Below are 18,434 nucleotides of genomic sequence, written 5' to 3'. Positions count from 1 at the left end.
TTAAATCCACACAGAGGAAATTTGATTTTCTTATCAACCATGAAAAGTTTATTGATTAGAAAGTAGTATTTTGGACATTTTGCAAGTTCCAGGATGCTCATTACATCGTTAATTCAGAATGTGAATGCTAACAATGGAATGCAAGGTGTTGCAACAGCTACACAAATTTATCAGCGGATCTCTGTATAAAAATATCATACAGATGACCACTGTGCTCTTGCTGACCAAAGTCCCACTGGGCGAGCCTCCTCTAGGCAGTACTGTCCATCTCAGCACTGTTAGGCCTGTGGGGCCAGTGTCCCTCCTCCTACCCCGGACATGAGGCATAGTGGCCCTGTGCTGACAGTAGGGCTGGGACAAGGAAGGGCACCGTGTCATTATTTGGAATAAAGAGGGCTGTGAGCATGGTGGTTGCTCCTCTTTTTTTAATGCCCTCACTCTACCCTCAAAGGCTCAGTCTTTCTTGGTCCTCTTGGCCTTGGCTATGTTTTCCTGGCGTTTCTGCTTTTTCTTCTGTTCCCGGTCACGTGCCTCGATCATCTTGGCCAGTTTCCAGGACAGCAGCGCACTGGCAATGAAGAGGGGTGTGAGAGCCAGTATGACAGTGGTGAGGAAACCATAGGGGTCTTTGGCAGCCCACTCCACCACATACTCTGCCCATGCCCGAACGTCAATCATCCTGTTCAGCAACGGTGAGGCTTAATCAAATCTGAGAAAGGGTACCAGGGGAGAAAGCAGTGAATAGCCAGAGCAGTGTGATCTATAGAGAAAAACACAGCCATAACTAACTGTTTATACATAAAACAACCAGACCCGTCATTGTCATTGAGCAGATGACTGAAAATTTACTGTCAACTGTCAACTCATTGTTTAAGTTGTTTATTAAGGAAAAATGCCAAATATTTGCTGGTTCAAGGTTCTCAAATGTCAGGTTGCTCTTCTCTCTTTATATCATTGTAAACTGAATACGTTTGGGATTTCGAAAGCTGGTTGCACAAAAAAAGCAATTTGACAAAGATATATGGGACTCTCAAAAACGTGGTTTGTCATTGCCTTAAAGCAGGCAGACACAACCTTTCTGGGCAGTTAGTATATTAAAAACCTGAGAAGTGAAAGTAGTTTCTCACACTGCTGCATATTGTTACCTTTCATAGCACTCTCTCTATTCTTTTGTTTGCTGTGTACTTCTTTACTGTCCTACCTAATAGAGGGGACAATGATTTAAAAAAAAAAAAACTTAAAAATCGAATATTGACATATAGCAATCCTGCTCATTGATAGACAGCATTGCAATGACTTAATACATTGAGACACTAAAGAAATAGCATAATTAGTAATATTACTATTACTACATATAGCAATATTGAAGTAACAGAATGGCAAAATCACATTGATATCATCATATGTCCAATCCAAAGTGATTTTTATCATGACTTTCTGTTCTGAGTAAACCTATTAATTAAATTTTGTAAGATGATGCTCATCACACACGGCTGCATGGTCAGAGGGAGTTATAAATAAGCGGTGAAATAGCAGTGGCAGTTTTTCAGTCACCCAGGTCATAGGACACCCAGTACTGCCAATCAAAGGCATCTGGACAGGTTTTTCGTCACTCACTCAAGAACCGATGAAGCATCTCGAACATCAGGACATGTTCAAAACTTTTATGAGTGTATTTCGAGCCATCCGAGTCATTTTGAGCTGGGCCTCTCTAGCATTTCAGAACTTCTTATGACTTCATAAGTGCACAATTTGTCACAATCTTGTCAAAAATAGCAACTGACCTCCTTGTAAATAGCAGTTAGCTGAAGTTACATTACATTTTGCAACAGGTTTTCACGCCCTAATGTTTAGCTACCGTTATCACACTTTTACCCAGCGGCATCACTGCCATGGCAAATTGAGTCATCAATATGCTTTTGTCACGCCACTGAAAGTTCACTGTACGCTCCGACCAAACAGCCCCTCATAGTACTGCTGATGACCGCCAACAATCTAACGTTAGCATCGACCCGGATAGCGGCTAACTAGCACACGTTAGCAGTGAGGGAGAAAGAAACAATTACGAACCAATTTTCTTTCGCTAGAGCCTCATATAGATACGCTCAGAAAACATATCTGCACTGTCTGCTACTAACCTTAGATTTGAATTTCTGAGATGTGGATGAAATATTTACATTTCTACTAACGTTAGCAACGCTAGCTCATCTATAACGGCCTAACTTCGATTAGCAAGAGCGCTCTCGGCTAAACAGCGCAACAACGCCGCGTATGGATGTGAATAATACATTTCCATATTGCTTAGAGCTGGTAAAAACGAACAAATTACAAAATAAACTTACCAAAGTGTAGTGATTTTGTTTATATCCACGATAATAAGTACCAGCTCCTCCCTGTTCCGGGAAGTGTGACTAGTGCGGTTCCTACTCACTGCTCGCTCGTGATTGGATATGACGCTGTACTTGAAACATGGGAAATGTAGTCCTTTACCCCCAGAGAGCGGATTTATTGACTATCAAAATATAGGACAGGTTCCCGTTACAGTAAAAGCTCTGATATTCAAATACAGCGCTCTCCTTCGGTGACTGTAGAGGGACTATTGCTTTTTTAATGGATTATGGTTGCCTGTAAAGGTTGTCTTCATTCCTATAAACTTAAAATAAGCAGTAGTTAATGAAATGCTTTTGCTATGATATTGTATGCCACAATTAACTGAACAGTGGTAGTGCACATCTTAGATAATTCAGCGCTCTTAGGAAGCATTATGCAAAAACGTCTAGTAAATGTAGTCAATCATACAATTATCACAAAACATATTTAGGAATATGAACATGTGTGCTATTTGGAAGAATTTTGGAAGGGTTAGCCATACTCATATTCTATACTGTGATAAGTTTTGACAATAATAGGAGAGCAGAAACCCCAGATTTTCGGTAAAAGTTTGGGTAGACCAGCTCCCTTGTCTGTCAGTATACAGAAGGAATATGAATGTGTGCCATGAATACGCTGTAAAACAATGTCTGCTGAAAATGATTAACGTACAATATTGGACACATATTAACAACACAGAACTCTTGAAAAAAAATGCAACAGTCCACTTTACCAGATGTAGAATGAGATGACATCTACCTGTTGCTCAAAACTTCTGATTGTGTGTAACTGCTTCAAACAAAGCAAACGATAAGGCAATAACTGTTTTTAAAAAAAGCAAAAGGAGTCCGCTGGCCCTCTGAGAAAGATGACTAACATAACAAAGGAGGACCTGCTGGCTTTGTGAACTTCCTGTGGGGAAGTATTGAAACCAAATCAGGTTAGGCCACATCTGCTCTGTCCATACGGCACGGATCACTTTCAGAGCAGTTCAAAGGCCAGCCTTTTAGACCTACTCACAGAGGAAGGAGAGGGGCAGCTGGGAACACATGCAGACACGTTGCAAACACACACTCTGGTTTACCAGCATAGTTTTGGCCAAGTTTTATAGACAATTTAGAAAAATATCCCCAATCTGGCGGCTTTTTTCTTATATGTTTATAATTATTAGCTTCTGCTACATGTCTCCCCAGGCAGGGAGAACCCATGGGGTGGGCAATGCAGCCGCACCCTAAACCCCTGATGACTATTTTACTCCTACAGAAGTAGGCCCCCTTTTCATGACATAGCTATGGAACTACCATTATCAACAGACAGGGAGGAGGACCATAAAATGACTGCACCACAATTTATAGTTAACCAGCTCCACTAGTGGTGTGTGTCATAATGGTTACAAGAAAAACCACCAGTCTGGCCTGATCTTGAGGAATTTTCAACATCCTTTGATTTTGCTTCTTCTGTTAGACTCAACTACTGCTGTGAGTAAAGAGTAGAGAACAAGACCAAACCGGGAGCTCTTAAAGACGGCACTCCAGAAATTTAGTGTTGCACTTTCATGAAGCTGTGAGACTTGAGAGAGACTTAAAAGATTTTTAAAAGAACAGTCAGAGTGGATGCAATGGGGGCTGAGCTATCTGGATCTGAAGTCATTAGAATGCGTGAAGCTTCACAAACACTGGATCCTACACTTCACATAGGGAACTTGATAGCATTGTAGAGCCTATATCCCTGGTAAGTGCCCACAGGTGATGGGAATTCTGGCTCTTTCTAGTGACCTCATTTGGCTCAGCTCAGCATTGAGAGCTGTCTCTTTCGGCTCCTAAACGGCTTTTAATTTAGTACCACTTTTGGCTTTTAGAATTCAGCCAAATTTAGCTTCTACTTTTTTTTTTATAGATAGTGACATATGTCATTTAAATTATTAAAGGTAATTTTACTTTGCTTAGAATTTCCAGAATACCAGAACTTTACGTCATGTTTGGTATAAAAACCTCATAAAGTAAAAACATCAAACAGTATTACACATGCATTGAAAGTTTTATTTGTATTGAACTATGTTTTGTATGACTGATGTAATAATGCAAAAATCTCATGCTTGGCTCTTCACTTTACCAAAGTGAGACTCTCTGGGTCATATTTAACATATATGTTCAAGGAAGGTCCTATTATTCTGGCTTTTATTAATTCAAGAAAAAAAAAAAAAAAGAAAGTAAAAAGAAACTGGGTCTTTGGTGGGAGGTGACTCCCGTCGGCTGACTTGTTCACACCAACACATCACTAGTGTCCATGCATTTCAAACTCTACACCCCCAGTTTGTAACAGGCTGTCTGTTTAAAATTCTCATTTCCCAGTCCAAGATAACCCTGCTTTTTCCACAGCCTACACCCCCTGTGGAAAATCTGTGGAGCAACTCTTTAAAATTAAGATAAATCCTGTGTGTGTGTGTGTGTGTGTGTGTGTCTTCAGAGTGTGTTAGTGATTTATTGTCTATCTAGGCTGCAGCACAGTAAGACAATGCCAAACAGCTGACCAAAATGACTGATTAATGACTACAGAGGACAAGCATGTCCAGCTCCATAGCTTTATGTTCCTCCTCCCACGCCCTCTCTGTCTTTGACAGCTGAGAGTTCTTTGGACTAAAGAATCGAAAACAACCATCACGTTGTTATTGAAGAAGCTAGAGCCCGGGGTGGTAGCACAGACTCCAAAGGGAAAAAAAGTCAGTTTTCTTGCCCCCTTTTGCCCCTGTGGGAAACTGCGAGACCGCCCCTGGATTAAGTCCCCGCCTTTAAACTCAAATAAGAAGGAAACTTCAAAGGCCGTCGGCCGCCGGGGCTCCGCCCTCGCGCTCCCGGACGGCTTCACAAAGGATTTGCCGACGTTCGGGAATTCCGCCTCCAGTTCCTTTTATAGCGCCACTCGTGCGCTGGCTGCGCTCCAGGATCCCGCCCATCCCGGTTACTTTGACAACACAAAGGACTTCACGGAACTCACAGGCGCCGCCTACCTTTCCAAATAAGGGCAGGCTCTCCATGTACGGCAAACAATCGGTGCGAGATTGCCCTTTTCTCTTCCTTATCCCGTTTATATGATCGGAGAGGAACTGCGCTTCAGGTTGGAAGCGGTGCGATCATGGCCGAGCGAGTCCAGCAGCCCCCAGCCAAGCGGCTCTGCTGCAGGCCCGGCTACAACCCGGCGTGCAGGCAGGGGCAGCGGGCTGGAGGAGTCCTGTGTGGCGGCGCGGGGTCCGCTCCGGGAGGGTCGGGGAATGGAAAAACGCACAACCCCGAGTCGTTGCTCGACATCGCGGCACGCAGAGTCGCGGAGAAGTGGCCGTTTCAGAGGGTGGAGGAGCGGTTCGAGAGGATCCCGGAACCCGTCCAGCGAAGGATCGTATACTGGTCATTCCCGAGAAGCGAGAAGGAGATCTGTATGTATTCCTCTTTCAACGCCGGAGGAGAGGAAAGTGGAACTAGCGGGGACAATAATGACGAGACCCAGCTGCCTTTCCTACGGGGTGTCACTCTGCTAGAGGGTGGCTGGGTGGACAACGTATTGCAAGTCGGTGAGTGGACCACAACGTTACAATAATGCAGGAAAACAGCGAATAATAAACAAAACATCTAACTCCCACCGTTTGCCTTTTTCTATGGAACCATGCCAGACTTTTAAAGGGCTTGCGTTTGCCTTCCATAACCTTGTGAATTATAAACAATGCAGGGTATTTCCACTCCAGTCTACCCCTATAGCTGTGTGAGAACAGCCTATTTTCAGATAAGCCCGTAATAGTAGCCCACTTCTCCTTGTTTTTGCCCACTGAGCTGCGCGCATTGAATCGCTCAGAGCCATCCCAATTGGAAGCTTAGCACTTTGTTCCTATTTTTATGTCTTTCCAGCTCTCAATGCCCCCACCAATGGGTACGCAGACAAAAGCCCCCTATATCTTTTCACCGCTGGCTAAATAGACGATATTTAGAAAGGGTGGGAGGGACGGCGATTTAAAGCCACAGTGCTTCTATTTTGTTTGCCAAACACCTTTGTGAGACAGACTGAAGCTTTGCTGCTGCCTTCCCAATATTCAGTTAAAGCCCAGGCTATATGCAGCTGGTGAAGGCAAAGATGCATGTTTTTCCTCTCGCTCTCTCTGTCTGCTGCATTATTTGTGCTAAAACTCGGAGTAAACAGAGGTGCTGTAGGCTCAGCAACCCCCTGCCTGGCTGGCTTGCCTTTGCCAGAGCCACAATATTTCACTGCAATCGTCAGTGCAATAGACTCAGCTGTCAATCCGACTCCCCACCCTTGGAAACGGTTCAGGATTCTAATCCCATTAACCCCCCCAGTTCATCTGAATCTTAATGCATTCTGCAAACAAGATTTTATGCATGATCTTCTTCCTCCCTCCCTCCCTCCCTCACCCTCTCTATCTCTCTCTCCCTCGCTCCCTCTCTCTCTCTCTCTCTCTCACTTCTTGGCTTACTATCCCTCCAAAGAATCTGTGTGGAGATGGCTTCAGCTCTTGTGGGCTCAGAGAATGTGCAGTGCACAATAGTAGCCATGGAGCAGGCAGACAGGCAGGCAGCTCTCCCTCCCTCTCTGGCCTGTTTACCAGATTCCCCAGCATTTGACTCATTTATGTGCTCACTCTTTGGGGGCTTTAGGAAGCTAAACACTCACCACAGGATAAAATAGTGTAAGGCGTCAGTAAGGAGATATGTGCGTGTGTGTCTGCGCTTTGGAAAATAGAGAGAAACAGTGACAAAGAGGGTAATGGGGTCATTTTCTTTGGCCACGCATGTGTTTTTGTGTGTGTGAAAGAGAGAGAACAGAGTTTGTGTGGGGGTTTGATAAACACAGAGGGGGGCCGTGCATGCATCTTGTGTGTGCATGTGTGTGTCTTCGTCTGCACGGGCTGTCAGTCTCATCCTGCATGCTCATAGAGAGTGGAGGATGACAGGCGAGTACACAGCAGGAGGAGGGCATGTTATGCTGATTGCAATTTTCACCCCCGAAAATTTTTTTTTTCTTTAGCTGGTGTAGATAAAGCCAAGGAAGGGAAAATGATAAATAAAAGATGCAATCTACTCCAGGGGACAGGCAGCCACTGGAGGATGAGGGCTTAAAAGCAGGGCAGCATGGGAGGGGGCTGTCAGCCACATCACACACCACATGTATTGGCCCATCAAACACATACAGTGGGTCTGGCCTGGAAAAAAAGTGCAGGGTGGTTGTGAGGGTGTATTTGTGTGCGCACACAGGCGTGCATGGCTTTGTGTGGCTTTTTGTGTGTGTGCTGTCAGTGGGATGGGATTCAGTGTTGATGATGAAAGACAGTAGAGCAGTAGAATAGATGCAGAGGTTATTGTGTATGGGGGGGGGGGCTAATATACTTGAATGGATCTGCTGTCGCTGTATTCCTCTCCTCCCCCACTCATCTCCTCCTCCACCTCCCTCTCTCCCAAGTGAGCAGCTATAAAACTCTCCATATTTACTCCCCTAAGGCCAACTACCAGCCCCCAGTCTCCTGTGATTATTTATCATTTTCTCAAAGACATTAATCACACGCTTTTTTTCCTTTTTTCCTCCATCTCTTTCCATACATCAGCGCTGCGGAGAGGGAACGGATAGGGGGATGGCGTTTAAGGGGAAGAGCAATAGATCGGGTGATATCAACAAAAAGAGGGGAAGCCTAGAGGGAAAAAGTGGGTGGAAATGCAAAAGAGAAAAGAGGCATTGAAATGGTGATTGCAAGAGAAGGGGATGTATGAAAGTAAAGAATGAAGCGCAGAGAAGGGGAGAGAGTGAGATGGATGGGTTGTTCTTTCTCCCATGCGGGCTCATCTGTTCCAATGCCAGCCTTGGAGATAAATATTCATATATGAATGCAAGCGTTATCTAGCAGTCCGCTGCTCTTCCTGTTATAGCAGTGTTATAACAGCCCCAGCTCGCACTCTTTCTACTGTCGAATCGGTGATGAATTTGTCAGCCGCTGACCAGGCAGTGGAACGCACAACCGAGCTCAACCTGCACCAGGAGGTCCTGTGTGTAATAATACATCACAAAGCTGCAAATGAGTAAAGTGAAATATGCATGTAGCTCCGGAGAACAGTCCCATAACAACCGCTGTCTGTTAGAAAAATTACGTTGTCACGAGCTGATCACAGAAACATCAGCAAATCTCACAGATGTGCCAAGTTTCAGTTTTCTTTAGCTTGTCAATCAGACCGTGCTGTGCCGTGGCTGAGCATCATTTACCGGTATAGAAAACTTCCAGAGCTGCCTGTTCTGATCACAGCATCTGTTCTCCGGCCCCCTTGTGTAATTTAGACTCGGCAGCTCATCATGCTGAAAGGAAGGCTAGCATTATGGTGCCCCGTCCTCTAATTATAGAATTCTAATCCTATGGCTCTAACTTGGCATGACAAAGCATGTTTGCACTTCATTACCCTCCTTCCTGTTTTAGTCCTCCAGTCTGGGTCAAGTTCACCCCCCTCCTTTCTCATTCATTTATGACATGCACTGTCCCGCTCCTCCTCCCTTTGACCCCTCATCCCCATGTTTCTAACTCCCACCCTCCTGTCTGCCTCCAGGGCTTTGTGCCAAGAGGGGAAAAAAACAACATAACCCCCACCACTATCACACACACACACACACACACACACACACACACCCCACCTCACTCTTACTATCCTGTTACCGTAAGCCCCATGTCCCTATGGAGTGACATACTGATGCCTGGCATATGTCGCTCTCTGCAATGTCATTAGCGTAAGCTACATGCTACCGCTTATTTAGCCAGCCTTGTTAGGCAAATTTTTCACATCAAGCTACATGTCATTTTATCAAGCCGCTGCCCCAAATCTGAGTGATGAGGTGGACACTTTGTTGAGGCGGTTATAAATTCAAGTCGAATGAAAGTAGATATGCATATCCTGTAGCCTATTTTGGTGTATTTTCCATGGTGGTGTTGTTGGACTAGATAGCCTGTAATATTTTGCTTTTCCCCTGCCTAAAATATCACTGAATGTCCATGGCAGTCATGCCTGTTTGAGTGTGAATGTCATCCTCCTCTGCTCCACCTATTTCGGAGACGAATTGGTGTGGGTGTGTGCGCATGTGTGTGTGTCTGTCTTGTGCTTCTGCATGCTCATAACTCAGGTTAATTTGTTCACGCTCTGGAGAATCTTAATTAGGTTTCTGCGTCATCTACTCTCTCTCTCTCACCCTCTTTTTATCATGATGTCAACGAAACGGTGAAATAACAACCAGGCTGGTGGTTCCCTGTTTTTCAACCTGTTCCTTTTCTGTAACACAGATGGCGAAAATCATAACACAGGCTCTCCTAAAGCTTACGTTTAGCTCCTAAAAAGCGCGCTTTAGGTGTGCGAGCAGAGGAGTCGTAAGGCCATATGTCATTTCCTATTGACTTTAAATCACGTGTGCTTAGCATTCGGGCACCGTGGCAATATCTGACATGATTTACAGCAATGAAACACATAGACACAGAGAACACCTACGAGACAAAGGAGCTGATAAAACAACAAAGAATATGTGCACACACTGGTCGGTTATTGTTTGTGTGACAAAGCAGTAAGCCAAATGCCAAGGAGAAACCTGTACGGCTGACAAAGGTGGAGTAACACTGAGCATGTTTGTGCAAGAACACACTCGTGCACATACGCGCGCTTTTGTTCTCCGCACTTTATTTGAACCACGAATCCAGAAGGCTTTACAAAGAGCTTCTCGAGGACCCGCGTCGACATTTCAAGCATTTTGTCCACGAAGGTGCAGAATTTAAGATGCCAGCCGTAAATCTTGCACGAGCATGTTGTCTGCGAGACGCTATCAGGCCGGGCTGGGTTCCTGGTGGTTGAGGGCTTATTCTTTTTGTTTGTGTGTGGGCTGCTTCTTTTCATGTGGGTGGATCTGGTTTTATTTTTCCTGTTAGGTTAGAGAGTTCCTTTATCTTTTTTACAATGCCCGTCAAGAATGAGCCCACATGCCTGCCACCAAAGACACAGAGAGACAGAACGCTTCCGAATGTGCTGCGTTTCTGTTTGAAACCAATATGTTGTAAAGAGACTCAACTTGTGACTCAGGGCTTAAAGAGATGCAGACACAATATGACTCAAGACTTTTTAGAAATACCCCCCCCACCCCCCCCAGGCTTCATGTCATTCTAAACACTGAGCTGAGGAGGGGTTTTTTGAAGTCAGTTAATCAGGTGTTGTCTCTGGACCGGGCTCTGAGGTGAGACCACTGAAGGGGGAGTGATCCTGGATCCGGTGCCTCAGGTCTACCCCGAGCCATGTGACTGTCCCTGGGCTTTTATCGTCATGGAAACATGGCTGAGCCTAGAGCTAGTGTAAACAAATGGTTGTCCAAGGGGGAGAGAGAGGGACAGCAACCACATCCATGTGAAGAGACACTGAGTCTTCAGGGAAAGTGCTCCCTCTCGGACTGTGTGTATCTGAGAGACGGAGGGAAGCAGATTCCAGGCCTTTGTCCCATTATGTCCATTGAATGGAAAGAAGAGAGGATACATTTCAGCTGTCGTGTAATGGAAACACGTTAGTGTCTCTTCATGCGAGCGCGTGTGCCCGTGCAGATGTCTGTATCGACAAAAAATACATGTTTTTATCGTTTTCAGCTTAGTATCACATCGTCGTTTGCTGTGTATTATTGATGCTGTTAGATAATAGCTTGATTTGCAAATCGTTCAGGTAATGAGGTTTGTGTTGTGTGCCTCTATTTGCGTAGAATATCTTCAAAGTAAACTGATGTTAGAGTAAGCATGGCTGTAAATCTGAAGTGTGTGTACGTGATAATTGCTTTCATTCTACTCATAATGAGTTTCAGCACAGGCTCAATTTCCACCTTCGATTACTTGCAGTCAACCCTAGCCAGTTTCAGTGTGGGTGGCCCTCTAAAGGATTGAACCCATAAAGCAAACCCTGACGTTGCTGTGCTTTACCCATTGAGTGATAGATGACCACTGGTTCTCTTGCTTGCTCTGTCGTGTTCCCAGCGCGTCAGAAGTTTCCAGAAGGTCCCAATGGTTGTCACATCCCCAACTCCTAACTCTAACCAACCCCATTCCCAGACCCAGATGCGTCTCTAGATAGATTATTCCCACCACAGACCATGACTTCCTCTAGCCAGCCATGCTCCAGCTTCTACTCCACGGTCTCCTGCGTTTCACATTTCCAAGACTGTACCCAAGACGTACTGTTAGACGGTCCTCGTGCCATCCCCAGCTAGTGCTGGCTGCCTTATAACCAGTCCTTCCACCTGACTGGAGCCAGCCTCCCTCCCAGTGCCATTCCTGGTCCCAGACATAACTGTTTCCTCCCAGCCCGTCTTAAATCACCATTCCCAGTTCCAGCCTTAGCCACCATGCATCTGCCACACTCCCAGGCCTATTACCAAGTTGCCCAAAGACCACGTTTCAATTACCCTGCGAGCCAATACCGGCTCATTTTCAGAGACGCTCAATGTACAAGAACGGCTGTATTGCCCCTGTTAAAATAAACCAGCTAAAGTAATAAAGTTGCATGAGCTCTCTAACGTCTGCCCCAGTCCCCGTTCCAGTTTGACTTGTCTCCTGTCCCAGACTGTGGCTGCTGGGTGTGCGTCAGCACAGCTCCTCGGCTGGCTGACTCTGTCTAGGAATTCAGTGCTCCTTCCACAGAGCTCCTGCCCCTCTCTTCTCTGTGAGCACGGGGAATGGAGCAGAGGGAGCAGGCGATAGAAAGGCTACTAAATCCACAACGACAAGGCCCTATTAAAAGCCGTTTTTTCTATTTCATTTAATGACTTTTATTACCAGCCGCCCTTCTCTCTTCGATTTGGCAATAATAACAACAGGGGAATGCAGCACTCAGCGTTCTCCTATCTGATGCTCCCTTTCACTTTTTTTTCTTTTTAATGAATTCCTCTTTGCACCAATGGGCTGCTGAAATAAGCACAAAGCAGTCCAAAACACTGTGTACTGCAGTGGAAGGTTCACTGTATGTATACTGTGTGTTTGTTTGTTTGTGTGTGTGTGTGCACGTGTGCGTGTATGTGCACCTTTACTACATAAGTACGAGAATACGTGTTGAAGGCTTCACATGCTTTCACTGTTGCCACAGAACAGAGCCTCTCTGTGTAGTTTGGTCAACAGCTGTTTCTCCCCAGAAGCCAAACAGCTTTGGATCAGCCCAAAGGCTCCAAGCGATTTGTGTGTGTCCGTGTGTGTGTGTGCGCACATTATCACTGTATACTTTGTTAGAGACTAGTTACCTGTGTTTGATTCATTCAAGACAAAAAGGAAGCGTAGAGCAACATCTAAAGTAACTTTTTACCACAGTGTGTGCTGACTGAAACGAGGCTACGAAGACCACATAATGTCTCTGTGTTGGGATAAACTAACTTTGGCTCGTGATGTTATTGTAAATAATTGTGGGGTTGAGAGGCGAGCGTGGATTTACCCCTACAAGCTGCACAAATATTCCTACACGGGATCTTAAGTAAAGGTAGATTCTTTCAGCCCCGGCTTTATCTGTGTGTGTGAGTGTGAGCAAGTGCGTGTCAGACTGTGTGTGTTAATGGCTCAGCGAGCGTGTTTATGGCGGTGTGTGTCAGGCTGAATAAAGGTGAGGCATGTTAATGATAAGAGGGTGGATGACATTCCCGTCTGTCATCATTCCCACCCTATCCCGTTTCCACTCTTGCACGCACACACACTTGCTTGTGCACATGCTTTAAGACACACACTTGCCTCACGGTGCCTGTGACTAGGCGCCTCAGAATAAACAACAGCAGAGGATGAGGGTTTACCTGCCGCTGACCTCTATCGCACATACACACACTCAGACAGAGGTGTTCACTCATCGATCGGTCCCTCCCCCAGCATTGAGCCGGCCCAATGTTGACCTCTTCACTTGACCCCCGGGGATTTGCTTAAGTCAAAGGTCAATCTGGTCAGATTGTCCCTCCAGCAGCTGATTGCTCTGCTTGAAAGACGGGCCCATGCTCACATTACTGTTTTCCAATAAACAGCTCCTGACACAAGGAAAAGGCCGCTTGCTTGATTGAATGTGTCTTTTGCATGTTCCAATAAGCAATTTCTCACATGAGAGATCAGTCCGAGAGGAGGCAAAGTATATGCCCAGTTTTTTCTGTCTTCCTTTTGTCCTTTTGTGGAACAACCAGGAATCCAGGCCAGGTTGAGAGGGGCAGTTCACTCCCTTCTCTCTTCTTTGCCCGACAGCCTCAAGTGCTGTGTGAGCTATGCGGAGGAGGAGGAGGAGGAGGCCCTGAGAGTGTGAGGTGCCTCTCGCTGTGCCTGGTCCAACGATGTCGTGGCTGTGTGGCATGTGAGACATGCATTCACTGCTCTGTGGTAGAGCTGAATAGAGCTGGAAAGGCTCTCCAGGCATGAGAGACAGAGAGACAGACAAAGACAGAGAATGAGAGAGATTCAAAGGGAAGGAGAGGAAGGCTTTCAACTGACTATGGAATTTAGTTTGCACTTCTAAATAGTTTTGTCTTGAAGGAGTTCTTTCTTTTTTCTTTCTTGTTCATTTCCTTGGTTGTTTGTTTTTTTTCTTATCTCATTCCTGCCCACCGTCTTCCTGTCGTCTTATTCTCTCGCTCCTCTGCTCCTAATCTCTCCATACCTGTGCCTATCCTCCTTCTCCTTTGTGCATTCCTTCCCCGTGTTTATAAGCTCTCATGATCTCTTTTTCTCCCCTTCTCAATTTTCCAGTTTCATTTCCCAAGCCAGGCAATAGAAACTCATATCTTATTTACACTGCCCCTATCTAGATACAGCATGTTTCCATAGTGTTTCCTGTGTCGAAGCTCCCAGAGGAAGGCTAGCCGGCTAGCTAGCTCCAGCTCTCTGGGCTGTGCTCAGAACAGCAGTCTGCATCCAGACCTCAGAGGCTATCGCTGTTTCTACATTTAGAAGCTCTCTGTTTACCGCTGTCTGGAATTAGGAGAGGAGCAGCACTTGGCCCATTTGCTGTGGCGTCTTTCTCTGAAGTTTTTAAATGATCCTCACCCCGATGTTTTCCGGCCATTGAGGATCATCCTGGAACCCTTTCAGGGTTCAGCATGCTCTGCCCTTCAGAAATTCATCTGGTTTCATTACTTTTTCTATGTAAGTCGTTCAGCTGATGCACCGAATGAGCCGTTCAATCGGTCCGACTCATAATCTTGTTTACTTGGTCTTTGAGCAGAGAGTTCCTGATTAAGTATAGAGTGTCGACAAAGTCCTTGTATGGTTGCTTTTGCTTTAAGTACTTTGGCTTTTGTTTGAATGAAGAGGATTTTGTAGAAAGTCGTGCTTTTATTTCTCAAAGTAAGGTATCGAAGAAAACCTTACTTTCATATCTGCACTAAAATTTGAGCATCAGCATTACCAATGAAAAATCGGAAACCGCAGCCCGTCCTTTGTTTTAAAGAGCGATGCAGTTTGATTCTGAGTATTTTGTTGCTGTAAGCCTTTGCCGACAATAAGCTGCGACCCCTTTTCTGTCATTAGAGGCTACAGAGAAATTAGCATTATAGATCAGGTTGTCTGGACCATGCCATGCTCGTAGAACCACGCAGGACTTGAGTGAAGTACAGATCTTGTTGTTACTTGGCATTGTTGAGGATGACTGTTTGCCACCGTGTGTTATCTCCACCCAGCCCGTCTGCGTTCTTGCCCAAAACACACTATCTGGCTGCCTGTCTGTCTGTCTGCCCTGCTGTCTGGCTAGCTGCTAGCTGGCTAGCTGTCCCTCCTGGGTGGCTACATCACCTCACCTCCTACCCTCCTCGCAGCCAGTGACAGCCCAGCCCAGGGAGACATGGGTAATGGTCCTCTCTGATGTACAGCCTGACTCAATTGGGCTGGATGGCAGACACACGCCTAAAATAACAAAAGGAGGGGAGAGAAAGGGAGGGGGTGCAGAGGGAGGAGGGGAGGGAAGGAGCGAAGCGATCGATAAAGCAGGGACACATCGCCTAATAAAGATTTATTCCTTTTTTTCCCCCCTCGCCGTCCGCCTTGGCAGGGCCGAGAGGGGGAGGAGAGAATGTGATTAGTGGACTTCTTCTCCCAGGGTGCCTCTGATAGCATGTGCGTACGCGTGCACAGTCGAATGCATACCCCAATGCCTTGTGTGTATTTTTGCATCTCTTGTGTGTTTATCGCATGTGTCGGCCCCCACCCACCCCTCCCCACCCCCCCACCCGCTCCTGAGAGCAAAGAGGGTTAAAAACAGTCTCTGTCGTTTGTTCTGCTGGCAGTGGCACTAGCAGCTGCAGCTGTGTCCCTGCCTCTCTCTCTTCCTGTCAGCTAATATTTAGTTAATCTTTGGTCTGGGACCTACGGGACTGGCCGGAGCTCCTGGTGCCCCATCCATCTCACACTGATCTATATTCCATGCTGGATCCCTGTGCCATTAACCACCACCAAGGGGAAGAGAGAAGGGGATAGAGAGGCGTAGAGGTAGAATGAAGAGGAAAGGGCAGATGGGTGGAGGGAGAGCCGTAGAGAGACAAGAGAGTGATGGAGAGAAAGCAATATAGGGGGGGGGGGGGGCTGTCTACCGTCTCAACACTAAATGAGAGGGAGAGGGAGGCGAAGAGGTGGGCCGGCTATTCCAGCCATGCACAGAAATGTCTCCCCCTAATTTTGAGGAAAAGCCGAAAAGAAGTACGCGATGCATGAAATGTGCGAGGGGATTCATTTGTCAGGGTTTTGGTTTATTTTTGGAGAACACCGCTCCCGTTAATTCTCTCCCACCTCCTCTTATTTCCTGCCCCGATAAAGTCTTTTATATACGAGAGCAGGTGGAATTACTTCAATCCAGCTGAAAAGAGTGGAAACGGCAGAGAGGTAGAGTGTTTCCACAAGGAGGTGCGAAAGGTTGAGGAGGAAAAAGGTGGCGTAGGTGGAGGAGATGGGACAAAATAAGAGGCATAGGTGTGGGAGGGAGTGATCCATATGCAAAGAGTGGGCCACTTCATTGATATGCATTGTGTAGTTATGAGGGGGTCCACCTGTGAAGGCTCCAAGTGCTGAGTCACTCACTAACGCACAGACTAAATGCTTTTATCCCAGACGCCTGGTCCATCTGAATGGAATATAATAGGCCATAAAGTGCTTTGCTAGCAGTGGCTGCTTGCCCCATGGCAAACCCTCGCCCCTCGCTCCCCTACTCCAAATCTCATTTCCCCACTTTTATGGAAACAAAGCGCGTACGTGCTCCACTTTAATTGCATTGTTTTTTTTTCTACTCCTTTTCAGTGTTTTTTTCTTCTTTCCATCCCTCTTTCCTTGTTGTTCCTCCCGCAGTGCTTCTCAGCCAGCCACAGAGAGCCCTCTCTTCTCACTTCGGCCCTTCTGTCTGCACTCCCTGCGTACCCGCCACCCCGCCCTCTCTCGCTTCAGTCATGTGTGATCCCTTTTGCCGCTGCTGTGTGTATGTGCGTGGGGCACCTGTTTGGGATCTCGGTGTGTGTTTGGGGTCATGCCTGCAGGTCGTGCGTAATGAATAGCAGGGCTGTTGCTGAAGCACAACTGGCTGAGAAGGAGGTAGCCAGAGAATAGCGCACCAGTGACGGAACGAGAGGAGGTGGATGGAGGGAGGGAAGGGAGGAATGAGGGAGCAGGAGGACCAGTGAGGGAGGAAGGGAAGAGTGGTTGCGAAGCCAGTGAGCCTTAACCACCTTCTGTCAGTCTGTCTGCTCTCTGCGCTGTTTTCTCTCTCATAGGAATCTAATGGCTTTTCCACTGTCCTCTTTCCAAACCTCCAACACCACCCTCTCCCCCTGCTCTCCTCTTTCTCTCCCTCTGTATCACCGTCTTATTTTTTTCCTCCCTTGCTCCTCTCCATCTCCTCTCACTTTCCATCTCTCCGTTGAAATTCTCCCCCGAAGTCTCTGCGCCGTCTTCCCCTGCTACCTCCCCTCCCTTTCTCTCCCTTCCAGCTGCTGGCCAGGGGAACAGCTGACTAAATCTAAAGCTGGGGCCCCTGGCTCTGGCCCCGGCCCCAGCCTCAGCTCTGCCACAGCCTCCTCCTATTCTCAGCCCCCCCCCCTCCCTCCGTCCTCTGGCCTCTAGCCCTGGCTCCTCTCTCAGCAACCCCAGCTCAGCCCTGGCCCTGCCTCTGAGCCTCGGCTCCAGCTCTGCCTGACTCTCAACAGTTCCCTCCAACCACCCCCCCTCCATCCCACTCTGGAGCTGAAAAGCCTCAAAACCCCTCTTTCTTTCTCTCTGTCTCTCTCTCTCTGTTTTGCCTATAAGCTGTCCTCTCTCTTTCTCTTTTTCTGTTTTTTCACTCTGTATTTCTTGCTAATTCACTTGCTCCCCCTCCTCCCCGCTCTGACGGGCTGTAGCTGGGCCCCTGGTACTGTCCCAACTTATCTGGACTGAGGCCTCATCCAGGTTGGCTGCAGTTCAGTTCTCTGGCTCCCATACCCAGCCTCTCTAGCCAGGCATCTTTCTCTCTCTGGCTAGTAACGTTAGTCACTGTAACTCATTGTGGCTCGCTTTACTCCAAGCCACGTTTAGCTTGTACATTTGGTCGTTTCTGGCTCAACACTTCCCGCGAAGCTCTTTCTATCCTTGTGTGTCTCTTTGTCTCCTCGACTCTCGCTTTTGTGCATCTCTTTAACTTGTGCAGACAGGCTCAGCCCGAGCACAAACACATACGCTCAGCACACGAACGCGTGCATCGTGCGAGAGTGTGAAGCATTTGACACATGATTGGCAGCAGGGGGAGGATGGGGAAAAGCAGGGAAAGGGGAAGTGGGCCTTGTCACATCTCCAGGCAAGCCGGGGGCTCGAGTTTGATCGCTGCCCAGGGAAGGGAGCCTTTGTCCCCCCCTCCCCCTCCCCAACCTTTGTGGCTGTCAGAGCGAGGCTGCAGGCTCGTGTGATTAGGTGCAGGCCCAGGTTCCGCCATCAGTCGTCTGAACAGACGTTGCCCACAGAAGACACCTGTCAATGCTCTTCCTCCTCTCTGACACCCAACTGCACCGAGATGAGCGACAGAGGGCTGACAGAATAAAGTTCAGAGAGCACC

The 18,434-nt window shown here is 47.0% G+C and overlaps 2 protein-coding genes across 2 annotated transcripts in view; one reads left to right on the top strand and one right to left on the bottom strand.

Moving 5' to 3' along the window:
* Positions 1-39: 39 nt before the first annotated feature.
* On the bottom strand, positions 40-2,440 carry smim15 (small integral membrane protein 15). Its single transcript, XM_076730890.1, has 2 exons — positions 2,343-2,440; positions 40-709 (listed from the first exon to the last, which is right to left on the bottom strand). The coding sequence occupies exon 2, from the start codon at positions 676-678 to the stop codon at positions 454-456; it is 225 nt and encodes a 74-aa protein (XP_076587005.1). The 5' UTR covers positions 679-709; positions 2,343-2,440; the 3' UTR covers positions 40-453.
* Positions 2,441-5,411: 2,971 nt separating this feature from the next.
* The window catches only part of LOC143320526 (zinc finger SWIM domain-containing protein 6-like), a 42,291-nt gene continuing 29,268 nt past the window's right edge, over positions 5,412-18,434 (top strand). Inside the window, exon 1 of the mRNA XM_076730252.1 lies at positions 5,412-5,935. Coding sequence (XP_076586367.1) covers positions 5,503-5,935 — 433 coding nt within the window. The 5' untranslated portion in view covers positions 5,412-5,502. The remainder of the gene's footprint in view (positions 5,936-18,434) is intronic.

Source organism: Chaetodon auriga, chromosome 5 (assembly GCF_051107435.1).
Source record: "Chaetodon auriga isolate fChaAug3 chromosome 5, fChaAug3.hap1, whole genome shotgun sequence".
Classification (NCBI taxonomy): domain Eukaryota; kingdom Metazoa; phylum Chordata; class Actinopteri; order Chaetodontiformes; family Chaetodontidae; genus Chaetodon; species Chaetodon auriga.
The sequence above is the reverse complement of the archived record's forward strand: the minus strand, read 5'-3'. Positions and strand labels throughout refer to the sequence as shown.